Source organism: Teleopsis dalmanni, chromosome 2, assembly GCF_002237135.1.
Source record: "Teleopsis dalmanni isolate 2A chromosome 2, ASM223713v2, whole genome shotgun sequence".
In the NCBI taxonomy this organism is placed as follows: domain Eukaryota; kingdom Metazoa; phylum Arthropoda; class Insecta; order Diptera; family Diopsidae; genus Teleopsis; species Teleopsis dalmanni.
This window is the reverse complement of record NC_051847.1, coordinates 177,507,108-177,529,833: the sequence shown is the minus strand read 5'-3', so window position 1 is coordinate 177,529,833 and position 22,726 is coordinate 177,507,108. Positions and strand designations below refer to the sequence as shown.

The 22,726-nt window shown below is 26.4% G+C and overlaps 5 protein-coding genes across 7 annotated transcripts; 2 read left to right on the top strand and 3 right to left on the bottom strand.

Moving 5' to 3' along the window:
* Nucleotides 1-448: 448 nt before the first annotated feature.
* On the bottom strand, nt 449-4,108 carry LOC119683038. 2 transcript variants are annotated; one of them, XM_038096635.1, is made up of 5 exons: nt 3,850-4,108; nt 1,210-1,420; nt 1,066-1,156; nt 868-986; nt 449-802 (listed from the first exon to the last, which is right to left on the bottom strand). In XM_038096635.1, the coding sequence occupies exons 2-5, from the start codon at nt 1,343-1,345 to the stop codon at nt 660-662; spliced, it is 489 nt and encodes a 162-aa protein (XP_037952563.1). In that variant the 5' UTR covers nt 1,346-1,420; nt 3,850-4,108; the 3' UTR covers nt 449-659. The 2 variants fall into 2 exon arrangements, with proteins under 2 accessions (XP_037952563.1, XP_037952564.1); XM_038096636.1 differs by lacking the exon at nt 3,850-4,108 and adding an exon at nt 3,569-3,656.
* A 1,546-nt stretch (nt 4,109-5,654) lies between these two features.
* LOC119685594 (putative uncharacterized protein DDB_G0271606) lies at nt 5,655-10,025 on the bottom strand. Of its 2 annotated transcripts, none has more exons than XM_038099923.1 (5): nt 9,723-10,025; nt 9,548-9,661; nt 9,267-9,472; nt 7,335-7,483; nt 5,655-5,889 (listed from the first exon to the last, which is right to left on the bottom strand). In XM_038099923.1, the coding sequence occupies exons 1-5, from the start codon at nt 9,825-9,827 to the stop codon at nt 5,699-5,701; spliced, it is 765 nt and encodes a 254-aa protein (XP_037955851.1). In that variant the 5' UTR covers nt 9,828-10,025; the 3' UTR covers nt 5,655-5,698. The 2 variants fall into 2 exon arrangements, with proteins under 2 accessions (XP_037955851.1, XP_037955850.1); XM_038099922.1 differs by lacking the exon at nt 5,655-5,889 and adding an exon at nt 6,682-7,063 and having other exon boundaries at nt 9,723-10,022.
* An 818-nt stretch (nt 10,026-10,843) lies between these two features.
* On the top strand, nt 10,844-11,783 carry LOC119685595 (calmodulin-like protein 4). Its single transcript, XM_038099924.1, has 4 exons — nt 10,844-10,883; nt 11,033-11,063; nt 11,183-11,496; nt 11,561-11,783. Exons 1-4 carry the CDS (start codon nt 10,881-10,883, stop codon nt 11,660-11,662), a joined length of 450 nt encoding a protein of 149 aa, XP_037955852.1. The 5' UTR covers nt 10,844-10,880; the 3' UTR covers nt 11,663-11,783.
* Nucleotides 11,779-12,940, bottom strand: LOC119685596 (40S ribosomal protein S20). Its single transcript, XM_038099926.1, has 4 exons — nt 12,829-12,940; nt 12,546-12,701; nt 12,177-12,266; nt 11,779-11,956 (listed from the first exon to the last, which is right to left on the bottom strand). The coding sequence occupies exons 1-4, from the start codon at nt 12,829-12,831 to the stop codon at nt 11,843-11,845; spliced, it is 363 nt and encodes a 120-aa protein (XP_037955854.1). The 5' UTR covers nt 12,832-12,940; the 3' UTR covers nt 11,779-11,842.
* A 1,865-nt stretch (nt 12,941-14,805) lies between these two features.
* LOC119685592 (ATP-dependent RNA helicase me31b) lies at nt 14,806-16,677 on the top strand. Its single transcript, XM_038099921.1, has one exon. It carries the CDS (start codon nt 15,323-15,325, stop codon nt 16,646-16,648), a length of 1,326 nt encoding a protein of 441 aa, XP_037955849.1. The 5' UTR covers nt 14,806-15,322; the 3' UTR covers nt 16,649-16,677.
* Nucleotides 16,678-22,726: the final 6,049 nt, after the last annotated feature.

The following is a 22,726-nucleotide window of genomic DNA, read 5'->3' as shown; positions in this document are numbered from 1 at the left end:
TTGGATTCTGTAGGTATATGGTTATCATCGAAAACACTTTTATCACATACACTATATATCTTTTCTTCACTTAAAGTATATAAAAATAAAAGAAAGATTTAATATTGTTTAAAAAAACAAAATCTACTTTTATATGAGTAAATTTAGTATTTATTATTTTATTTATTAAAACTTCTATTGCTTTGGTTTAATATAATATGCGATAACAATTTTTAATCTAATGTATAAATAACTTTTTATATTCGTAATAAAAAATTATAAAATTTAATTGCCACTACAAAAGTGCCTCTAAGTATTTTATTAATGTGTTTCATATTTATTTAAATTTTAATATTATAAAAAAATAAGCCATATTAATGCTTAAGTTATCATAATTATATATTTGATAGTTTGATAGAATTTAATATATTAAAACTGGTATAATAAATCGTTTATGAAACGAGGATATATATAACGATAATAAATGATTATGTCAGAAATTGACCAATGTTCTTAAAGACTTCTTGAGTTTCTATAAAATATGTAATTCATTAATAATAAATTTAAGAATTTACGTTTAGAGAGCATAAATTAAGTTTAAATTTTGGAAAGCCGTAAAAGTCTATAATGCATATACGAGTTTATATTAAAAATATCACTATTCCAGTAAAATTGGAAGCTTATTGTTGTTTATTCTTCGCTCGGCGACGTTTAAAGCCAGTCATTTGCTTTAAGAGTTGAGAGTTTTCATCATCTAGATCCATATTTGGTTCCCAGAGACGTAAACGTTTTGGTATATATATTAAGCCAATTAATGTAATTGCTATTTAGAAATATATATTATACAATAATTTAAATTATTTTTTAATTTCACAAAAATTAACTTACAATTCAAAACGCATGGAAAGATCACATAAAAATTAAGTGTACTTGAACGGAAGTACAAAGTTTCGCTGACATACAATACCATGGTTAAAGCCAAAGCACAACCACCCATACTCACGACACTTTTTTAATGGATAATATTTAAAAACAATAAATTAAAACTTTTTATTAATTATTTCAAAAAGGTTAATAAGAACTTACGGTCTGTAATGTATATATAAAGTGCAATGCACAAGTGCTACTGCTTTAAGCAAACAATACATGCCTATTATGCGTGATATTGTATAATCACCTATTAGAAGAGTTATTATAGATAATATTCAAATTTAATATGTATTAACTAACCTTCAATAAATTGTGTTTCAGAGTGATCACCTAAAAAGCTACGACGCTCTATATAGCTACGGAATGCTGTTCCCATATCCATAAAAGCTACAAAAGCTATCCAGCCTCGAAAGGCATATAGTATTTTTCGTTCCATTTGCGTTTGATACGTTTTGGCGGTTGATCCAAAACTTTCTCCAAATTAAAATTGAGGTATATTTTTGTTTTTACACTGAAATAGAAATTGTAAATATATTTTAATATATTCAATTAATATGAAAATGCTCTTAAGTAAATATTATGTTTTAGAGCTAGAAGGTCTAGACCTAGAAATTTAGTATAGTTAGTTTTTATTATACTTCTTGGCATACAAATTCATATACAATATACAGTATCCCAATTTATAATTATTTACTACTCCACTCTATTCTTTGAGTCTCAATTTTTAATTCTCAGTCGTTACATCAATTTTTTTTTTTTGTTTTTAGAAATACACTATTATATGTATATTTTTTGATGATGTTAATTCTTCAGTTTTCTAAACTCCAAAAAAAAAAAGTACAAAACGTTTTGACTAAATTCTATATTTATTTTTCCAATTTGTAATATCAACAATTTGTGAATATTTAATCTGCAACTATTTTTTCTTTTCGAAAATACATTATTTTAGTTCCTAATCCAAAAGTGTCCCAATGAGCGTCATAAATCTCAATATATTTCAATTTATTTTTAATATGTTTTAAGAGCTGCTATTTTTTATAATCATATTAATATTCAGTATCCGCTAGTTATAACGTTTTCGTTTACCATAATTGATGAATGGATAGAATAGAATAGAAATAAACAGGGTACCAGCTCCCAACGGAGCGGAGCACTGAGACCATGGTTGATCTGGATGCATAGTATCTAATACAGCATCATTTTCTTTATATATCATCTTTTCTTCATCTTTATATATTATTTGATTACGCTTAGTATATATATATATAAATATATATATATATATATTAGTTTCTTCTGTTGAGTACTTTAACAAAGTTATTATCACTTTATTTTTTTTCCTTGGAAAAGCTATGTTTTATTTTTGATTGCGCTTAGTTTAGAAGTGATTTATTTTAATCTTATTTCACAACTTGATCGGCTAATATAGTTGACTAGATTTTAATAAACAATTCAAAGTTAGTTCATAATCAAAATATTCATAGCAAAAAGATTTACTTAATAAAAATATTTTATTTTTATCATGAAAAATAAAAATTTAAGAGTTTTTGATAATACAAATTGAAAATAATACAAAATTGTTTTTAATAAACATATCGTTAGCATATTTAGCATGTTAGGCCGTGTGCGAGTTCAAGTAAATTGATGGTAAATTGAGGGAAATAAATGAATATATTTATCATGAAAATATTATTTACCATATTCATTAAATTTCTTATTATTTATAATTGGGTTAAGAATATATTTATTTATATGAATTATTCGCTGCATATATATGGTAGCGAATGTTGGTATTTACCAGAATTTCAAGAAGGGTAAATTAGATAAAGATTAGATAAATTAGGTGATACCATTGTGAAAATTTTATAAGATATTTAATAAATAAAGTTGAAAACTAAAAAATTAACAAAAAATAATAAATAAGTGCAATAAATATATAAAAAAATATTTACATAAGTACAGTGCAAAAAATCCCTAGAATATTTCAATTTACTTTACCTCAATTTACTCGAACTCGCACACGGCCTTAGTACGCAATCAAAATTGCATTTAATTCTCTTGAATTATTTCATTAAATACGTTCAAAACAAATCATTTATCTATTAACTCTATAGAATCTGCTATAATCGATGCTTGACTTTTTATAATTGCTTGAAATTAAGAAACCATACCTGTCTTTCAATTTTTAACGATCATTTTATTTATATTCAATTAACCGCATTTTGAATTCTGTGACATTTTGTGATTACTTTTTAAACTTTATTTAAATAACTTTACAAAAACTTTCTCATCAATCTATTTTTTAAATCCGTAAAAGAATATTTGATAGAAACAAATGGCACTTGAAAAATACAATGAAACTAAACTCACTCAAAACTCTTTTTATAGATTATACTTACCTACATTTTATACCATATAACTGAATACTATATACTATAAATGCATATAGGAAATGAAATCCAATATAACAACGAGAAGAACAACAATTGTAACTAAAATTTTATTGGATTAAAACGTCATTGAACGCTGCCTATCTCATGCGAAATAAGAATCTTTTGTAAAATGAACCAACCACTCAGTCCAAGTATAACACTTCAAAGTAACAAAGGGAAAAACAACAACAACAAAGCAACTGCAATAAAACAAACCGTAAACCAACCAAATAAACCACAACTGTGACAAGAATTGCAAGTCTATTTCCTGTGAAGCTCGAGCACGTAAAATCAATATTTGATTAAACAAAAAAATATTCCTTTGCAATTCACTTCACTTCAATACAATACAATTCGAATACAATTTTGTTACCAAATCAACATGAACTATAATTTAAGTATTTTTATTATTAACAAACACTCTTTCTGTTGAGAAGAATGTGAAAACTTTTTTAATTTTAATAGAATTATTAATAGCGCAACAAAATTAAAAAAAACAAATACGCACATTTTGGCATCGATGGTGCAGTGAGTGTCGTTGTTTATAAATTCTATATTCGTTTTGCTGTATTAAATAATTATTTTGATATTATCAGGGGAGCTGTTTTAATATTTCTTATATTAAACAAAATTGCACAACTTTCCGTTTGACATTTTTTACGATTGTCTGTCTGTCTACCGTTCCTAGTCGTCGAACTGTGTACTGTGTTCACTTGCCGTTTATGCTCTTGTGAGTCTGTCGATAAACACTTGCATCTTCACCGCATTTATTATTATCTCTACTGACAACATATTTTTCTTCTAGAACTGCCGGCATATTTTGGAACATGCGTACAAGTCGCTCTCCTCGAACTTGAATGTTTTTCTTTAAATTATACCGTAAGATTCGATAACTAGGACATCGTGAAATCACTAGAACAGAAACTATACTTTTGTTAAAATATAATAGTAAACACATATATAATAATATATGTATATATTTCCATGTAGCAAAAACCCTCAACGTTATTTACATTTCAAAGTAATTAAATTAGATTCTAAAAATATTCTCATTATCAGAACGGATTTTATTATTATTATTAAATATGATAGATAAATAGATACTTCTTTATTATTCAATTTCAAAATTTTTTAACATAAGTATTATGCTTTAAGTCTAAAAACATTGTTTAGAGTTACTTAAAAATATATTACTTAAAATATATTGAAAAACAAAGAATACGACAATGACTTGATAGTCGTCTGTCGGAGGTGTTGGATTTATATAAATTTGCCTTCTAGCTTAATATTATTCACAATTTAAAATTGAAAATATAAAGAATTCTAATTAAAAGCTTATGTTTTAAATATTAATTAAGAAGTAACAAATTTGCTTATAATCAGTTTTCTGCATTTCAAAGCACTAAAAATATAGTTTTTCAATCTTATTATTAAATATGTATAATATATATAATTTAGCGATTTTACTAATTTAGTCATATTGTACGAGTGGATAAAAATACTCTGACTAGAAAGTTATTTGATTCGGTACCCGCTAGAGTAAGAAAACGTGATAGAGAACCTGCAACGATATAAAAGCAATCGACATTACCAACTGGCGACGGCTTGTTTAATTCTCATGTACACACTAATTTAAATCCAACTGATTTGAAACTGAATTAGCTGGGTTTCTCTGCCTTGAAACTCCGAGTCGGAGACCAGGATAACCCTGGCATCCCATTCATATCCATATCCTTTCTTTTAATACCTTATAAGCTTTTGATACCCCATCCTAACGCATGAATTCTTCTTCTAATGCAATCATGGTTTTTGTCCTATAGGTCTCTCCGAACTGTGACAACAACAAAGCGCATAATTTATGCAGCTCTCGTAAAGACTATTTTTCATATATTAAAATAAATAAATAAGGTAAATGATAAAATAAAAATAACTTTATTTTTATTTGTATTCAACGAGAAAAATCAGAGAGAGAGTTGTCTAATAAAAAAACATTAACTAAACAATATAATATAATAAGATGGCTATAAACAACATCTAATAGTTGTTGTTGTAAAGTATATCGTTCCACTGTTCTCGTGATTCAGCGATCACAATAATTATTACCGGCCAGGGCTACGTACCAGACCAAAGTGCAGTTCACCACCCATCAAAAGGATATTACAAGTAGATCCCAGCGAGTTACAACAAAAAGAATTATTACCATTTACTGTTTGTTAATACAAAATCATTGAAAATAAAACTAGTTAATTAACTAATCAAAATTTATTAAAAAATTTTACAAAACGTATAAAAAAACATTTACAACTATATTTATAACAAACATTTATTTATAAAAAGTATTAATAAATTGATCGTTTTTATTGCCCTGTTCCCTTAGCAGCACTTTCTTCACCTTCGCGATATTCCGCATAGTCAACGAAGCCGTCTCTATTCTTATCCATTGTATTAAGCACATAATCAATAACGTCGGACAATTCCTTATCGGTATATATTTTGGTATCGTGCTCTTCGTTGCCATCTGTTTCATTTAGTTTTGGTTTTTCCTTAACTGCGTAAGCAAAAATATTATTGATTAAATAAATTTCTGTTTTGACAAATGCAACACCTAAACAACATTTTGGCTCACCAAAACCAATTGAAGCCGCTAAAGTTTAAACTTTAATTGAAAGTCGAACGCACATTTTTGAAATGAATGCACGGCAATATCAAGCAAGACGTTAAGACAAAAGCAAGATTAAAAAATTAAATTAAAATTAATTTACTATTATTTTTATTTAATGGTTTCAACAAGTGTTGCGAACAGAACACTCGCTTTATTTTTATTTGTACATAACATTTAGTTGATTGCATCAGTCGTTTTATTTCCAATGGTATTAAACATATAAGCTTTTACTAATTTAAGTTAATTGGAATACGAAATTTTCAAAATAATGTCTATTTTATAAACATTAAATAAATATTAGAAATTTGCAGTAGAAAAGAAAAGTGCATATAATTTTATTATTTATTAAATTAGCTTTAAATCTAGGATGTACAAAGAGCTCATCAAAAAGAGTGTATACAAAACATAGAAATCTCCATGTTTTTTTAACAAGTAATTTAATAATAGCACATATTTTTTTATAAATTTATAAAGCTTTTTTTATTATTTTTAATTTCAATCAATGTCATGTTTTATAATTAAATCGAGATTCGAGTTTAGTTATATTTTTGTGCACTTAAAAGCGCCTTCAATTAAAACATATAATTTTGTAAATTTTTAAAAATTTTAATTATAAATTTGTTCGAATTTGGAAGATTTTTTGTTACTTAAATGGAATGACTTCACGTTTTAACAAAATTTAAATAATTTTATTATTTTAATAACACAATTTAAAAAAAAAAAAAAACATATGCCTTTAAGGAAATAAGGACGCAAATCTATCTGATGAGATGAAAAGAAAACAAGATGAAATTAAAGAAGATCAATTGGAAATCTTTAGGGATTTTTAATGTTTACGCGTCTTGTTAGTTTTGCTGTTGTTGCTGCTGTTGTTGTTGCTGTTTTGTTGCTGCTTTTTGTTGAGCTTTTATAAATTCTGGATAATCAATAAAACCATCACGTGATGTATCATCCATTTGTAAAATGGGATCAATTAGAGCAACTAATTCCTCATCAGAGAAAATCTTTTCTTCAATGTGTGGTTTTTGGGCATCAGTATGTTGTTCTTTGCTGCCTTGTTCTATGTATATTATTTCATTTATTTATTGAAATTTTATTTTATATGATAGCGTAGTTTTAATGGGTTATCAAATTAATTGAAAACGACACAATGAAAATAGTTTTATTTGTCATTCAATGAACCGAACCAAAACCAGTACCGCATAAGTAGTTTATGGTATGAAGAAATTTTTATGAAAAAAAAAAACAAATAAAATGGGTATTAACAAAACCTCTATACCAATTAAAAAAAAAATAAAATAAAAATACTTTTAAAAAGTTGTTCATCTTACCATGCCAGTGAATAAGTGATTTTATTAATTCACAACCATCCAATTTATTATTATTATCGGAATCATGCATTTTGAAATAATGAAATTGTAATTCAGCCTCCGACATTTTACTTGTATCAATTGGGACCTGCATATGCTCTTGGATATGCCTGTAAATACATCAACATTAGATAATTGTTTTTTTTTTAACTAGCAGCAACATTATCTTATTTATTTGTAAAATATATAAATAATTTTATAATAAAGTTATATATTTTTAAATAAATCTATAAATGAAACAATCAATACAGAACAAGAAGAAACTAATAAAATAATCTATATATGTTATAACAATTAACAACAAAAAGAAAAATTCAATTTATCATCATGTTCAATAAGACCGACAACTGTGGTTCATTTATTAATTTTTATTATTTTCCTTTTATTGTACCCCAGAACGATATGCTTGTGCAGTCCTTTTTGGGAATGCTAAATGCCACTTAGCGGCCGAACTGAACTGGAGCCTGAATGGTTCCAGGACATAGACACGGTCGTTGTTGGAAGCTTGCTTTTTTCCTACTTCTCTCTGCCTCACTGCATCTTCTCTATTTTTCACTAAAAATTCAAAACCTTCACAATGCAATTAAGAAGACGTGATATAGGTCATCATCTGTGCTCTTTTCCTTTCTTTTCCTTTGTATATGTGGCTCATTTCTTCTTCTCTATGCCTTACGACATGCTATTGTCTGTATAAATACAATTATTAAGACGTATTTTTGGTCACCATTTATGTTGTTTTTCTTTCACTCCGGGTCTCACTGTTTGTCCTCTGTTCTTTATTAAAATCCAAAGGTTGTGCTGATATAACTGTCAGTACTTCCACTATTGCTTATTGTGAGGACCACAAAATTGCTTGGAAGAAGTGAGTTACACTAATTGTTATCTCCTGATATTATCCATAATCTCTTTGTTAAACCATTTGGTCTTCCAGATAAAGCTAAGAAACGGATTCTAAGACATTGAAGTCACTTAGTCTTTAGTCCCGAACAAAAGCATAAAAATCATCATGGCAACTCCTGTACAGTCCACTTGTTGGAATACGCCACCGTTAAGCATTGCACAGTGCCACGTTAGTACTCCAGTAAGTATGCAAACTTCAGGTTTGCTCAGGCTTTTTGTTTTATTTCTGTTTAATATAGGCTATGAGGTTCTGTCAACCTAACACTACTACATATAAAAATTCATGTACTATAATTTTTTATTTCTAGTTATATGTTAACCGGTTTTTTTTACAATTAAATTTTCAGTTGAAATTAAAAATTAGTTGATAATATCAAAGTGGGAGTAATGTTCGTACTAAAACGTTTTTTTCATCCTGAATTGTATTTAAAATATTAAAATTAAATTTAAGTTGAATTACTAATCGAATAATGTTCGTTTGGTTTTAATTGTCGAACTCATATTAAATATAATATGTACTTATAAATAAATATTATTTGTAAACAATAAAATTACTTTCTTTAAAAAATCATATTTTCAATTATATAATTATTAAAAGATTTTTGATAAATATTAAAAATTAAAGATATTTAAATTTATTAAAATATTTCTAATAATCTAATTATTAAAATATTTTTAATAAATATAATCAAATTGAATTTTTTTTTTAAACTTGTTTGGTAAAATAAAAATAATCTAATACCAAAATCCAAATAAATTATTTTTGATAACAAAGTGACAATTTTAATCTATCAGTGGACATTTACTATCTATTAATTTATAATATTATAGTATTAAAATACAAAAGAAAATAATATAAAAATGGTCATAACTAAACACTTTTAAGATAAAAACTTCATATCGGAATTTCAAAAATAAAAAGTGAAATTTGAAAATTTTTGTTTTGTTTTGATTGTTAAGTGTTATTAACAATTTTTAAAAATGTGTACTTACGCCCTTTCATGTTCAATGTTTGCAGCATTCAGAACTTGCTGGGGTGGATGATGTCCATGATGTTGTTGTTGTCCTGGATGAACTTGTTGTTGAACTTGCGGTGCTGGTGGATGTTGTTGTTGTTGTTGTTGTTGATGTTGCTGTTGTACCGGTACTTGTTGCTGTTGTTGTGCAGGCACTTGCTGATATTGCACATTTTGTTGTTGCTAAAAAAATTCGTATTATAAAATTAGTTATATAAAATCATAGAGAAAATATTAATAAAATTTTTTTGAACTAACGTAATGTTGCGGCGCTACACCAGGTGCATGATGCACTTGTTGTTGTTGTTGATATTGTTGTGGAGGCGGATGTTGTTGCTGATATTGCTGCTGTTGTTGCACGGGAACTTGTTGCTATAAAATATATATTTAATATAAAAATGTAATACGTTGACAGTCGATTAGAGAAACTCACGTAGTGTTGCGGATTTACACCAGGCACAACTCTTTGAGCATTGCAAATATTTAAAAATATAACAATCAAGAGAAATTTAAACGGCATCGCAAATTTTGTATTCATTATGGTATTTATATTGTAAATTTACGTAAATAAACTACAATTTTTTACCCGTAAAATCCTACAATCTGTTAAACCTAATATACTTGAACACGAATCAAACTTACACGTCAAATGCACAACAAAAAAAAACACGTACACAATCTTTCAATTTATTCGGTGGGGTATGTTCAATCCAAAGGCAAAAGTAATATTAATTTAAAAAATTTTTTGAAATATATGCCATGCATAAGTAAAAAGGTTTTAAAATTTTATGAAATTTAATAATTCAAATATGTGTTTGATATATTTACATTTGATATATTATTTAGTTACTGTTTCCATATTATTTATAGTTACTGTTTCCATAAAAACACTTATATATGTTGCCGAAAAGTATTTTAGGAAATCCTTTTGATTTAAATTTGATTTGAATTATTAATATAATTTAACAAAATAAAGTAGTTCACGGATAAATACTTTCTGCTTAAAAGCGTTTTTACTGTTAAATACTTGATAAATAATAAATTATCCGGCTCTTCTCGGATAAATTTGATGAAATATCGGCATTTTTATGAACGCCTATAACTGTGAACTACTGTAAACATGTAAAGAAAATTGTAATGAAGTAGATTAATATATTTTAATAATTGTAATAGATTTCCAAGTATAGGATTTGCAAATGTAACAAGAAAATTTAGTTTTGTTTAACACAACATAATTGACTTAAAAAATAGTAAAACTAACAAGTAAACAATAAAATCACTTTCTAAATTACAAATTGTTCATTTTGTAAATGAACATTTTTTTTATATGTATAACAAGCAGTTGAGAATTATACAGAGCAATTTAATGTGTAAAAAAATATTACCAAGCATTCGCTGGTGCCAAGAAATATTTGGAATTACACCTGTTGAATTAACAAATGCAACTCTTCATGAATGTTTAAGGAATGTCATACTTGACCAATTTTATTATTAACTTCGATTTGTTGGAATTTTGTTGTAATAAATTTTAGATTTTGTTTTTATTAGTTTTTATTTTGTTAAACAATTTTAATAAATTTAAAGTTCTAAAATGGTAAGTATTTAAGATAATACTAAATTAAAAGCATATCCGTAGATCAAAAATCAGAAGGGATCTTTATTTTAAAATATGTGAAATTATGATAAAATTATTATTTATGTTATATTACTCATTTGTATTGATAAAAATTTATCTCTTTTAAGGCACGTTATTTTAAAGAACAAGATATAGACGGTATGTTTATGCTTCATTTAAAATTATATCTAATTAATTACATTGTTTTCAAAACCGGAAGTGAAAGCGTCCCACTTAAGTACAGACATTAAAGCATTAGTAAAAAATTATCTTTACAGAATTTCGTGAGTGTTTTTACTTATTCGCACGATCAGGCCAAATTACTACTTTAGACGAATTGACCGTCATAATGCGTTCTTTAGGGTTATCACCTACTATACAGGAACTTATCGCATATTTAAAGAAGAAAAATGGTAAAATGAGTTTTGCTGACTTTTTAGAAATCATGCATCAGCATTCCAAAGTGGAAAATTTGCCTGATGAAGTGATTGCAGCCTTTAAAGCAGCAGATCCTAAAAACACTGGTTGTATATCAGCAAAGCAACTCAGAAATTTACTTCAAAATTGGGGTGAAGGGTTATCTGTACGCGAGGTAAATAAAAACAAAAATGACAACTTCAAATAACTTCCAATAATAATATCTCTTTTGCCATTAGGTTGACAATATATTCCGCGAAGCAAATGTTGGTAATAATAGCATGGTCCGGTATGCAGATTTTGTTAAAATTGCTTGTGCACCTGTGCCTGACTATTACTGATATGTACAAAAAAAAAATATATACAGAAATCAACGTTACATTCCAGATTTTCCTTAAAACAATTCAAAGAAGAAATAACTACAATTCTTGTAACTATTAAAATAAAAACAATAAAATTTAATTTTACTTTTTTAATAAAAAAAAGTTCATTTTTACATACTAAGAATGTAAAAAAAATGCTTAGTTAGCAATGGTAACTTCAACTTCTACACCAGGTTCAATATTGATGGAAGTAATCTTCTTCACGATTTCAGATGGCGAATGCAAATCAATAATGCGTTTGTGAATTCTCATCTAAATTAAATAGAAAGAATATATTAAAGATGCTTCAAGCTAAGTTTATGAATGGAAATAATATGTAAAGCTCTGTGAGCCACGTTGAAGTTTATGCAATTCAAAGTGGACTATGAGAGTTCGTTTAATCTTGGCAAATCATTGAATACTGCACAGATATTGGCGTCACTATGAGCGCGATATTCGATTTGCCGATTTTATTGAAAGTCAGTCATCTTACCTGGAAACGATCCCAAGTCTTTGAACCTTCACCACAAGGTGTTTTACGGGTTGTAATACGTAAAGTTTTAGTTGGCATGCGTACTGGGCCCTAAAATGAATAAATCGCATAATTAATAATTAAATTTACTTTTAATCAGGTTTACTTTAGCAATTTGAAAATGTATTTTGAATTTTTAAATTTTTAACTTAAAACATATAAGAAAAAAATAATGTCCAATTCAAAACAAATTTTTTATAGCATTTATTTGAGACTAGACTGAGCCTAAAATACAAGCAAAGCCTCCAGGTAAATGCTATACTAAAATATATAATAATAGTTCACACAAAAGCAAGTCTTTTTGGTGTTACTTTTATATTTGAGGCTTACCTTAACGCGCAAGTTCTGGTTTTTGGCGCCATTGATTAAATCGCGGCACACATTTTCCAAAGAACGTACATTCCTGGAAGTTAAAGTGATACGGATGCGATGTACTGATGCAGCATCTGGACCTTGTGGCTTCTCGATATCTTTATTAGTACCAGCCTGTTAAAATAAATTAGGTTAGGTTTATTAACACGTGTAAATAAATGCAGGAACTTGTTAATGATCAACTTAACCAAGAACACTTATTTAAAATGAATTAGAATAACTATGTTTACGTAAAACATACCATATTTATGTAAAATCTTTGGTCGAGTTAATCAAATCTTTTTATTTTGAGCAGCGCTGAACCAAAAGTTCTACTGGTTGAAAATGAAATGACCGAGGAAAAGAATAGTAAAGTAGCAAGAAAAATAAAATACCCATTAAGGTGATAATACTGGGATATTAAAGTATACAAAATGCTTTAATATGAATTTATATTGGATTAGTGATGCCACATTCCAAAAATTTTGCGGATTTCAATACATGTGCAAATCAATTTTTTTGCATAATCTGAAGTTTTAGTGCATATTAACGCAAATGTATAAAAGCATTTAAAGCAACAACAATGCTTTTAAAATCTTCAGAGTTAAGTTTTACTCGCAAAAGTTTTACGTCTTAAGTTTTAGTGCAGCCAAATTTATAAATTAGTCTATTGTGAATGTTTACATATGAGCATTTTATTTACTAATAAATTCAAACACAAAAAAATAAACTGAAATATATTAGATAAAAATGCTAACCATTGTTCTTTTAATATTCATTTTGTTTTCTTTTATTTAAATGAATTAATTTTTAATATTTACAATTTTTATATATCATATTATACACATCACAACAAAAATCAAATGTGAAAAATAAGTATTCAACATATTTTAAAAATAGGCCTTTTCGATGACTCGTAAGTACGGCAAAAAATAGCGATGGCAAAACAACAACACTATTTTCTCTATCTCGTCCAGTATAGGTATACTGGCCAAGCATTTCGGCCAGTAAAAAAAAAAGTGTTACCAACGCAAAAAGCGAACTATTGTGAATCTTCAAAATTCAAAAGTTTCATAAATTTGAAAATTGAAAAGAGGAAAATTTCAGTGTTTTATTTTGAAATTTGCAACATTTTTACCATTCCTATTTGCTATTTGTCAAAACATAACACTTGACAGATTGCAACAGTGATGCCAATCGTTCATCGAGCCACACAAAAAGGCCTAATGATTCGAATTTATTTCAACCAGACTTAAAGCTGTTTTTTTACAACTCTGAAAAAAAATTACGGCTACATTTCAAAAATTAAGTCAATTTGTTTCAACCAGACTTAATGCTGTTTTATTACAACTCAGAAAGAAAAACTTACGGCTGATATTGCTGAAAGCGTAATAGATGTTTGTTAAATGAAAAAGTCGTATTTGTATATAACATGATTATCTTTAAGTTATATATTGAAAATGTTTAACTGTATATAAATCACTCCATTAAATTTAAGTCGTGGTAAATATCAAAGAAACATCTTTACTTCATTTTGGCCAGCAGTTCATTCATATATCTTAAATTAAACAAAAGCAAAGTACTAATTGATATTAAGAATACAGTGTTGGAGTCAGTGTTTGTTAATGAAAAAATATAATATGTATGCTACTATAGAATAAAAATCTCTAAGATATTTTTGTCCAAAATTACAGAGGTTTTAGTTTATAAATATCTATTGTTATTTCTGCAATTTAAAACAAACAAATATTTTAAACATCTGTAAATATTCTTTATACAAACATTTTGAATCGACCCAACCATCAAATTTTTTGTTATCAAGTTTAAATTGTGGTAAATATACTACCATAGAGCAATAAATCAAAAATGTTGATTAAATTTATACTATATCATAAAGTATGTAAAATATGAAAGCATGTAGTATTGATTATTTATAAATTATTGAATTACATAGTTTTATTAAATTAATGTCGCTTATTTTATATTAAACCATTCTTAAAGTTGAACAAAACAGCAACACTAACAATATATAGGGAATTTTAAAATGGCGATAACTAACGGAGATGTCAATACAATAACAACTCTACAATCCGTGAATCGCAATTTGCTGCTACTAAAATTGAAAATAGAAAAAAATTAGAAACATATCTCGTAAATTGTGCTTGGAAATTGTTAATATTTATCAAACAAAATATAGAACTTATAAACAATCTTCGTATATATTTATTAAAAGTTAAAAAGTATAATTTAGCATATATAAAGAATATCCCGTTGTACCGGCAGTCGGTAAATTTCGTGTAAAAAAATACAAACAGTATTGCTCGAGCATTGTGTTGGTTATACAGCATAAATTGGTATTAAAATTTGTGAGCGCTTAAAATATATTTCTATAGTCAATTCGGAAGTAGTTTAAAATACTCGTGGAACAATATTATCATAAACAATTAATTTTACTGGTTACTGCAGTTGTTAATGATTTGCGAAATAATTTGCTAATATAATTCCTCTTTTTTTTCGGCCACTACGTACAATTTTACACAAAACACAGAAACCCTGATTGTCAAATCTTCCATTTTGATATTTACGCTATTCATTTTTAGATCAAACACCACGAACTGTAAAGTTAAGCGCACTTTAAAAAACTTCTTTTATATATAACTGTTTAAACTGTGATTGCGGTAAATCTTCAAGGTTGAAGTAAAGAATTTTAGATTTAAAAAAACTTAAAACAGTTCGCAACAATTTTAAAACAAAGTATGACCAAAGATCATCAAATGGTTGCGACAGGAGACGACATGAGATGGAAATCAAAATTGAAGATTCCTCCAAAAGACACACGCTTTAAAACGAGTGATGTCACCGACACTCGGGGAAACGAATTTGAAGAATTTTGCTTAAAAAGAGAACTGCTGATGGGCATTTTTGAGAAAGGCTGGGAACGTCCATCACCGATTCAAGAAGCAGCGATTCCTATAGCGCTAAGCGGTAAGGATGTATTAGCTCGAGCGAAAAATGGAACGGGCAAAACTGGTGCATATTGCATCCCCGTTCTAGAACAAATAGACCCTACAAAAGATTATATACAAGCATTAGTAATGGTGCCAACAAGAGAACTTGCCTTACAAACTTCACAGATCTGCATAGAACTCGCAAAACATTTGGACATAAGAGTAATGGTGACAACTGGTGGTACAATATTGAAGGATGACATCTTACGTATATACCAAAAAGTACAATTGATCATTGCAACGCCTGGCCGCATACTGGATTTGATGGATAAAAAAGTGGCCAATATGTCGCATTGTAAAGTGCTTGTTTTAGATGAAGCCGACAAACTTTTATCACAGGATTTCCAAGGCATGCTGGATCATGTTATTTTAAAATTGCCGAAGAATCCGCAAATTCTACTATTTTCCGCAACATTTCCTTTGACTGTTAAAAATTTTATGGAAAAACATTTGCGCGAACCTTACGAAATAAATTTAATGGAAGAGCTGACTCTTAAAGGCGTAACGCAATACTATGCTTTTGTGCAAGAACGCCAGAAAGTACATTGCCTTAATACATTATTTTCAAAATTACAAATAAATCAATCGATAATATTCTGTAACTCGACGCAACGCGTGGAACTGCTTGCTAAAAAAATAACGGAACTCGGATACTGTTGTTATTATATACATGCTAAAATGGCGCAAGCTCACAGGAATCGAGTATTTCATGATTTTCGACAGGGTTTATGCAGAAATCTTGTGTGTTCGGACTTATTTACGCGAGGTATTGATGTACAAGCCGTTAATGTTGTTATCAATTTTGATTTTCCACGTATGGCTGAAACGTATTTACATCGTATAGGTCGTTCAGGAAGATTCGGCCATTTAGGTATTGCCATCAATTTGATAACCTACGACGACAGGTTCGATCTGCATAGAATTGAGAAAGAACTGGGCACCGAAATTAAACCTATACCGAAAATTATTGATCCAGCATTATACGTAGCTAACATTGGCCTTAACTCTACGGAACCCGGTACCAACAATGAACTTAATAACTCAGCGAACGAGGAGGGCAATGTTAGCAAGTAAAAAATGGCTTACTAATAAAAAGTATTCGCTATTAAGCAAACTAAAATTTTTCAAAAAAATTTCTGCAATTGAATCAATTTCTATGAATTTTGGAACTTTCAAATGAAATAATAGATTGTATATTTAGACTTTACTAAAATAACGTGTTTTTATGTTTTAAACTTAATGAATAACATCCAAAAAATTTCAAAAATATACATACAGAACAACATTGTACTCTCGATTGAACTTTTAATAAAACCTGAAAGAAAACACGTAAAATATATTTTTCATTTAATAGAATAAATTTAGGAATTTTTCTTTTTAAATTTTTCATTTGTAAATTTTTGCTTAATTTTATTTTAATTATGTATATTTCTGCTCTCTTTTCTTGTTTTTTATTTGTATCGGTTTTTGTGCGTTCTACTTGAGCCTGCCATTTTTTCAAAAACAACAACAAAACATGAATTGTTCAAGGTTATTATTTTTGGCGGTTCTATATGCCTTCGTGTGTTTGTGCATTTAGTGTTTGCCTTCCTTTTTCAAGTTTCTGTAACTGTAAGTGAAGTGTAATTTGTTGTTGTTGTTTTTAGGTGCAGTGTTTCAAATAACAGGTTGATTCGCTTTTTAAAATGTGTAATAAAAATCAGTTTATAAATGTACTAATATATAGCTATGCTGTTTTAGTTGGATATTTTTATAGTTAATAAATAACTTCATGAATTTTGGAATTCAGTATTGATGATGAAATGTGTGTAGGAAAATTTGAATTTTGAGATATAAAAAAACGTTTTTAATAGTTTAAAAAATTTTCCATGAAAGTTTATTGACCCAAAAATTAAAAACAAAGTGTAAAATAGAATATAAAATAATATCCTCCGTTATTTAAAAGTTTATTACACATGAATTGTTTTAGTAAAAGAACACAATTGAGCTATAAAAGCGAAAAGAAATTCGAGTAAAAAAAAACAACTTTCATTTACTTGTAACCTATTTTTTTTTTACAGCAAAATACATATTTAAAATACATATTTTTTATAAATATTCTTAATAAGAATTGTTGTAATAAATGTTTTTAAGCATTGCGTCAACACTGAAAACGTGTGTAAAGTGAACTTTGCTGTTAAAACCACTCACGTGAATTGAGGATCAGCTTAAGAAAGAATCTATGAAAATCAATAAAATATATATTTTTATAAATTCATTTTTTTACTGCAAATATTTTATGATTATTAAAATAATAAACATATGGATAGGTGTGATTATTAATAAATAATTTATTTAAAATAAGGGTTCTGATGTACTTAAATTGTAACCATGACTGAAACATTGTTCAAAATTAGAGATTCTAGATTTATTATTATTTATATTGATTTGATGATATTTAATAATTATGCTTATATAAATTACACATTATTTATTGCATTGTTTTATTTATATATGTTAATTTTGTATTATTTATTATATTTATACTTATAATATTAATATATTTATGGTACCTAATTTATAGATTTAATTTTAAATGTTACTTGTTTCATTCATTTTTAATATTATTTATTATATATATATTTATAAATTATATATAATTTTTAGATTTATAATATTAATATATTTCTGATACATTATTTATAGATTTATTTTTAAATGTTTTTTATTTGAATCAATTTTGAAATTCTTTATTATATTATACTTATAAATTATATATAATTTTTCGATTTATAATATTAATATGTTTATGATACATTATTTATAGATATATTTCTAAATGTTATTTATTTAAATCAATTTTGATATTCTTTATACTTAAAAACTATATATACTTATAAATTATATATAATTTTTCGATTTATAATATTAATATATCTATGATACATCATTTATATAAATTTATTTTTATTTTATTATACTTATAGTTATAATATAAATTATGTGTTATTTTTCGATTTATTTCGAAGTTTTGTTTCAAGTTTTATATTATTTATATTATCTACACTTATTGCACAAGTTATGCATATTTCATAGATTTAATTTAAATTTTTTTTTATTTATTTCAATTTTTTTTCGATGTTTGTTTTATTTTTTTTTTTTTTTTAATGTTTACATAGAGGTCTAACTCTGTTTAGTATCTCTAGCGACCAATAGTAATATGCGTTACAGCCCGACAGATTCACATAGCTTAGTATCTCAATTATTAAAATATATTTATTAAATTTAACACATATACTTCTTCTAAATAGACCAAAGTAAGTTTACTCGATAAACTGAATCATAGTACTGCTATATAAACATAACTATCCGAAGTTTATTATTTATAATAGCTGTTAATTAATATATAGCTGTTTTTGTAGTTAGTGTAATTATTCAGTTTTTTGGGAATAATTATTTTCTTATGACTAAAGGGATAAAATACTAGAATTTTAATAGCTTTTTAAGTTGTTTTATAATTTAAGTATATAGCAAGATATATAAAAGAATTACACATGGATTTTTCGATTCCTGTATCTCTCATATGGCTTTGAGCAGTACCACATTACATTTTCGTAATGATTTCAGTCAATCTTATCGTCCTATATAAAGCGACCTCAAGAAATAGATTAGAAGTTGGCATGATTTGTCTTTTATATGATTTTATGCAGTAACTAAATATTTTATATTAAAGATTTCAGTCTATATTAGCGTACTATTTTGAATGCCGTCTATATTCACTACAGTCACCTTGCAGAAAATTCACAGAACGTTTGGAGCAAATTACCAGTAGAACAAATTTTTATGATCAATATTTAATTTGCAGAACTTGTGGTCTCTGAATATCTATAATTTAGTTATTAATAAATTAGTTCTGTCCAGTATAGAATATTATTGTATGGTCAAGCATAAAGCCAAATTTTACAAGGCTAAGGTTTCAGTGACAAATAAATTGCTTGAGTCTCGTTATTATTCACGATTATTTTTTATGTTGGAAAATATTGTATTTGGAAGGTCTCATACTATTTTTGGGTTTCGTTGATAACAACTGGCAGAGAGATCAATTAAAAGCACCGTTCTATTGTCTATAAAGAAAAACCTAATATAGTTGTTTAATTATGGTTATTAAATGGTATTAAAATAATATAAAATCCGACTATAATCAAAATGGTTCGAGAACGCTTAATAGAAGTATCCCTGCTTGAGATAGTTTCGATACTTATAAGAAAAAAAACGAACAACATAATCACTTAATGCACTGAGTTTAAATGGACATAAAACTGGGGTTACGAAAGAGTTTAATCTATGAGATAAACATAATAATTATGGATTAAATTGCATTGTTTAGATAGAGATCAGAAAAAACTAAGCTTAATTATTTATAAATGGATTGATTTCATTCCTAATCTTATGCATATGCATTTTGTGCGTAGTCATTGTTATAACAATAATGACATATATATGTGACTTTATCGATTATATTTATACATAAGTATAAATCATAATATAATATATTATAGAATTTTATAAGGTTATTAAACCTTCTAATTATTATATATATGCAATTAATTAAATCAATAAATAAAATAAAGTATATCGATATCTTTAAGAACATCAATCTATTGCAGCAAAAAATATCTCCAATGATTTACATAAAGTGATTTATAATATTTCGTAATTTTTATACATTTTGTTATCCACAGAAGTAAGTAAGATGTCTTTGAGACTATGTTGAGAAGTGCGGTTTGTCGTATATAAGTTGACTGCAATAAATGCAATTCAACTAATATTTAACATTTTATATACATTAATTATTTATAATATGCTATTTCTGTAATGAAACCGCCGAAACAAATAATAATTAAAATTAAATAAATATTAACATAACTAAAACCATATGTTATAAAACACTATCGAAATGTATATATATATTTATCATATATACATCTGTACATACATACATACACATATACATATGCTATACATGTATATACATGTATGTTATGCAAATATTGATATTTTATTATTTAAAAAAATTTTTTTTGTTATGATATCGCTTAATTATTTTGTATATGCGAAAGACATACAATTGATATCTAAAAAGTTATTTTATATTTCAAAAAAAAAAAAAATTATTGTGCATTTAGATACATACATATGTAGAATATATAGACTGGTAGGCCTAAGTTGCTAATTCCAACGAATCCACTTAGCCTATAGGCTCTTAGCACCTTTGGCAAAGCTTATAATGCTATTCATTGGGAGTTCTTGCTATAAAATATATATAAATAAAGTAAAATATATAAATATATATAAATAAAATAAAATAAAATAAAATATATAAATACATATAAATAAAATATAATATACAAAAGGCTCTGCTGAACAATGTATCTATAGTATGCATATTAAGATCTAAAACAATAGGCAAAAATATTATAATGTATAGCTTTTAAAAAAAAATTTATGGAAATATGTGTTCATAATTTTTATTGAATTTATCTAAACGTTAAGTATTTTGTGAAATGTTGCCCAAAGTTATATGAGAATAAAAAATATCTGAAACATTTTCGGTTTCCATAAACGGAAGCCATTACGGAAGGTTCAATAATATAGAGAGTAATATATCACATACTAATGTCAATGATTTCATTTGTGGATATTATTTCAATAAAATCTACTTTTATTAAAAAAATCTTTTGATATGTGCAGTCTAAAACATGTTCAATTGCTTTAATATATATTTCATATAGATGACACTATTGTTTATTTTACATCTTATAAAAAAAATGATCTTTCAAACTACGTTAGACTAAGTGTTGTGTTAGAGTCAGTTCATACACATTAGAGATCACTACAGTTTTTTTAAATACCAGAAATGAAAAATTTGAATTTTATTCCTATTGATGACATAAATTTCAGACCAGAAGATCTGAAAAAACCCAAGTTGGGAACTGTTCCTTGTATTAATGTATTAGATTAGAAAGGTGTGACTAAACAATAACCAATTTCCAAATAATAAAATGAAGACTATTACAAATAGTCATTCAAGGGCAAATATTAAAGTTGTAAAGATAGAAGATATTAACAGCAAATAGTATTGAGCATAGAATCTTTTGTCTTCAACAGACACTTAATGAAATATCTAACCATACTCGCTGAGAACTGTATTCGTAACTCAGTTTTATATAATTTAATATAATTCGTAACTATATTTATAATTCTCAGCAAGTATAGTTAGCTATTTCTATAAGTATCTGTTGAAGGTATATTTTCGACTACATTTCTGATAAAATAATGTTAATCAACAATCAACAATTAAATTCTGCGAAAATGTATTGATGCAATTTTCATATAAAAATTTCTATGTTAAAAATAACTTATATAAACGCATCTTTCATTTTTTATATTTATACAATATACAAATTATATTAATCAATGCAAAAAAAAATATTTGTTTTAGATACTAATATGTTTGAGTCATTATTATGTATATAAGCTACATCCAAATATCTACAGAAATTGGTATCAATATTATTTATAAATTTATAATATAAATAAATTCAAATCAGAAAAAATTAATTACCTAATTTTTAGAATATATTATATCGAGTAGAAATGCAATTAATTATTGTATGAATTATATTTTTTTAGTTTTAAAACAGATTAGCTTATATTGGAATAGATGTAGAATTAGAGAGCTGAACATGGCTACATTAAATTATACCGCTTAATTGATAAGTTATATATGTTTGTAAATACAATATATGATCTGTTTTTCTATAGGACTGACTGTGGTTTAACTATCTTCACACAATAAACTACTACATATTGATTAGAAACAAAGGAGATTTTTTGTTTAACACTCAGGTTTCATTAGAATTATATGTATACGAATATGGAAGAATGTTACATGAATATTTTAACAATCCTGTTATTTTATTCAAGTTTTAATGAAACTAGAAGTTATACACAATATATTATAAACATTTTGTATTTTATTTAAACACTATTCTGAATATTACAATTTTATACATAACAAAATCTTATGTATTGATTGCATTGAATATTTTTCTCAAATAAATAAGTTTGCATATAATAATGTATAAAATTAAGGCTTGTATTGTTGTATTA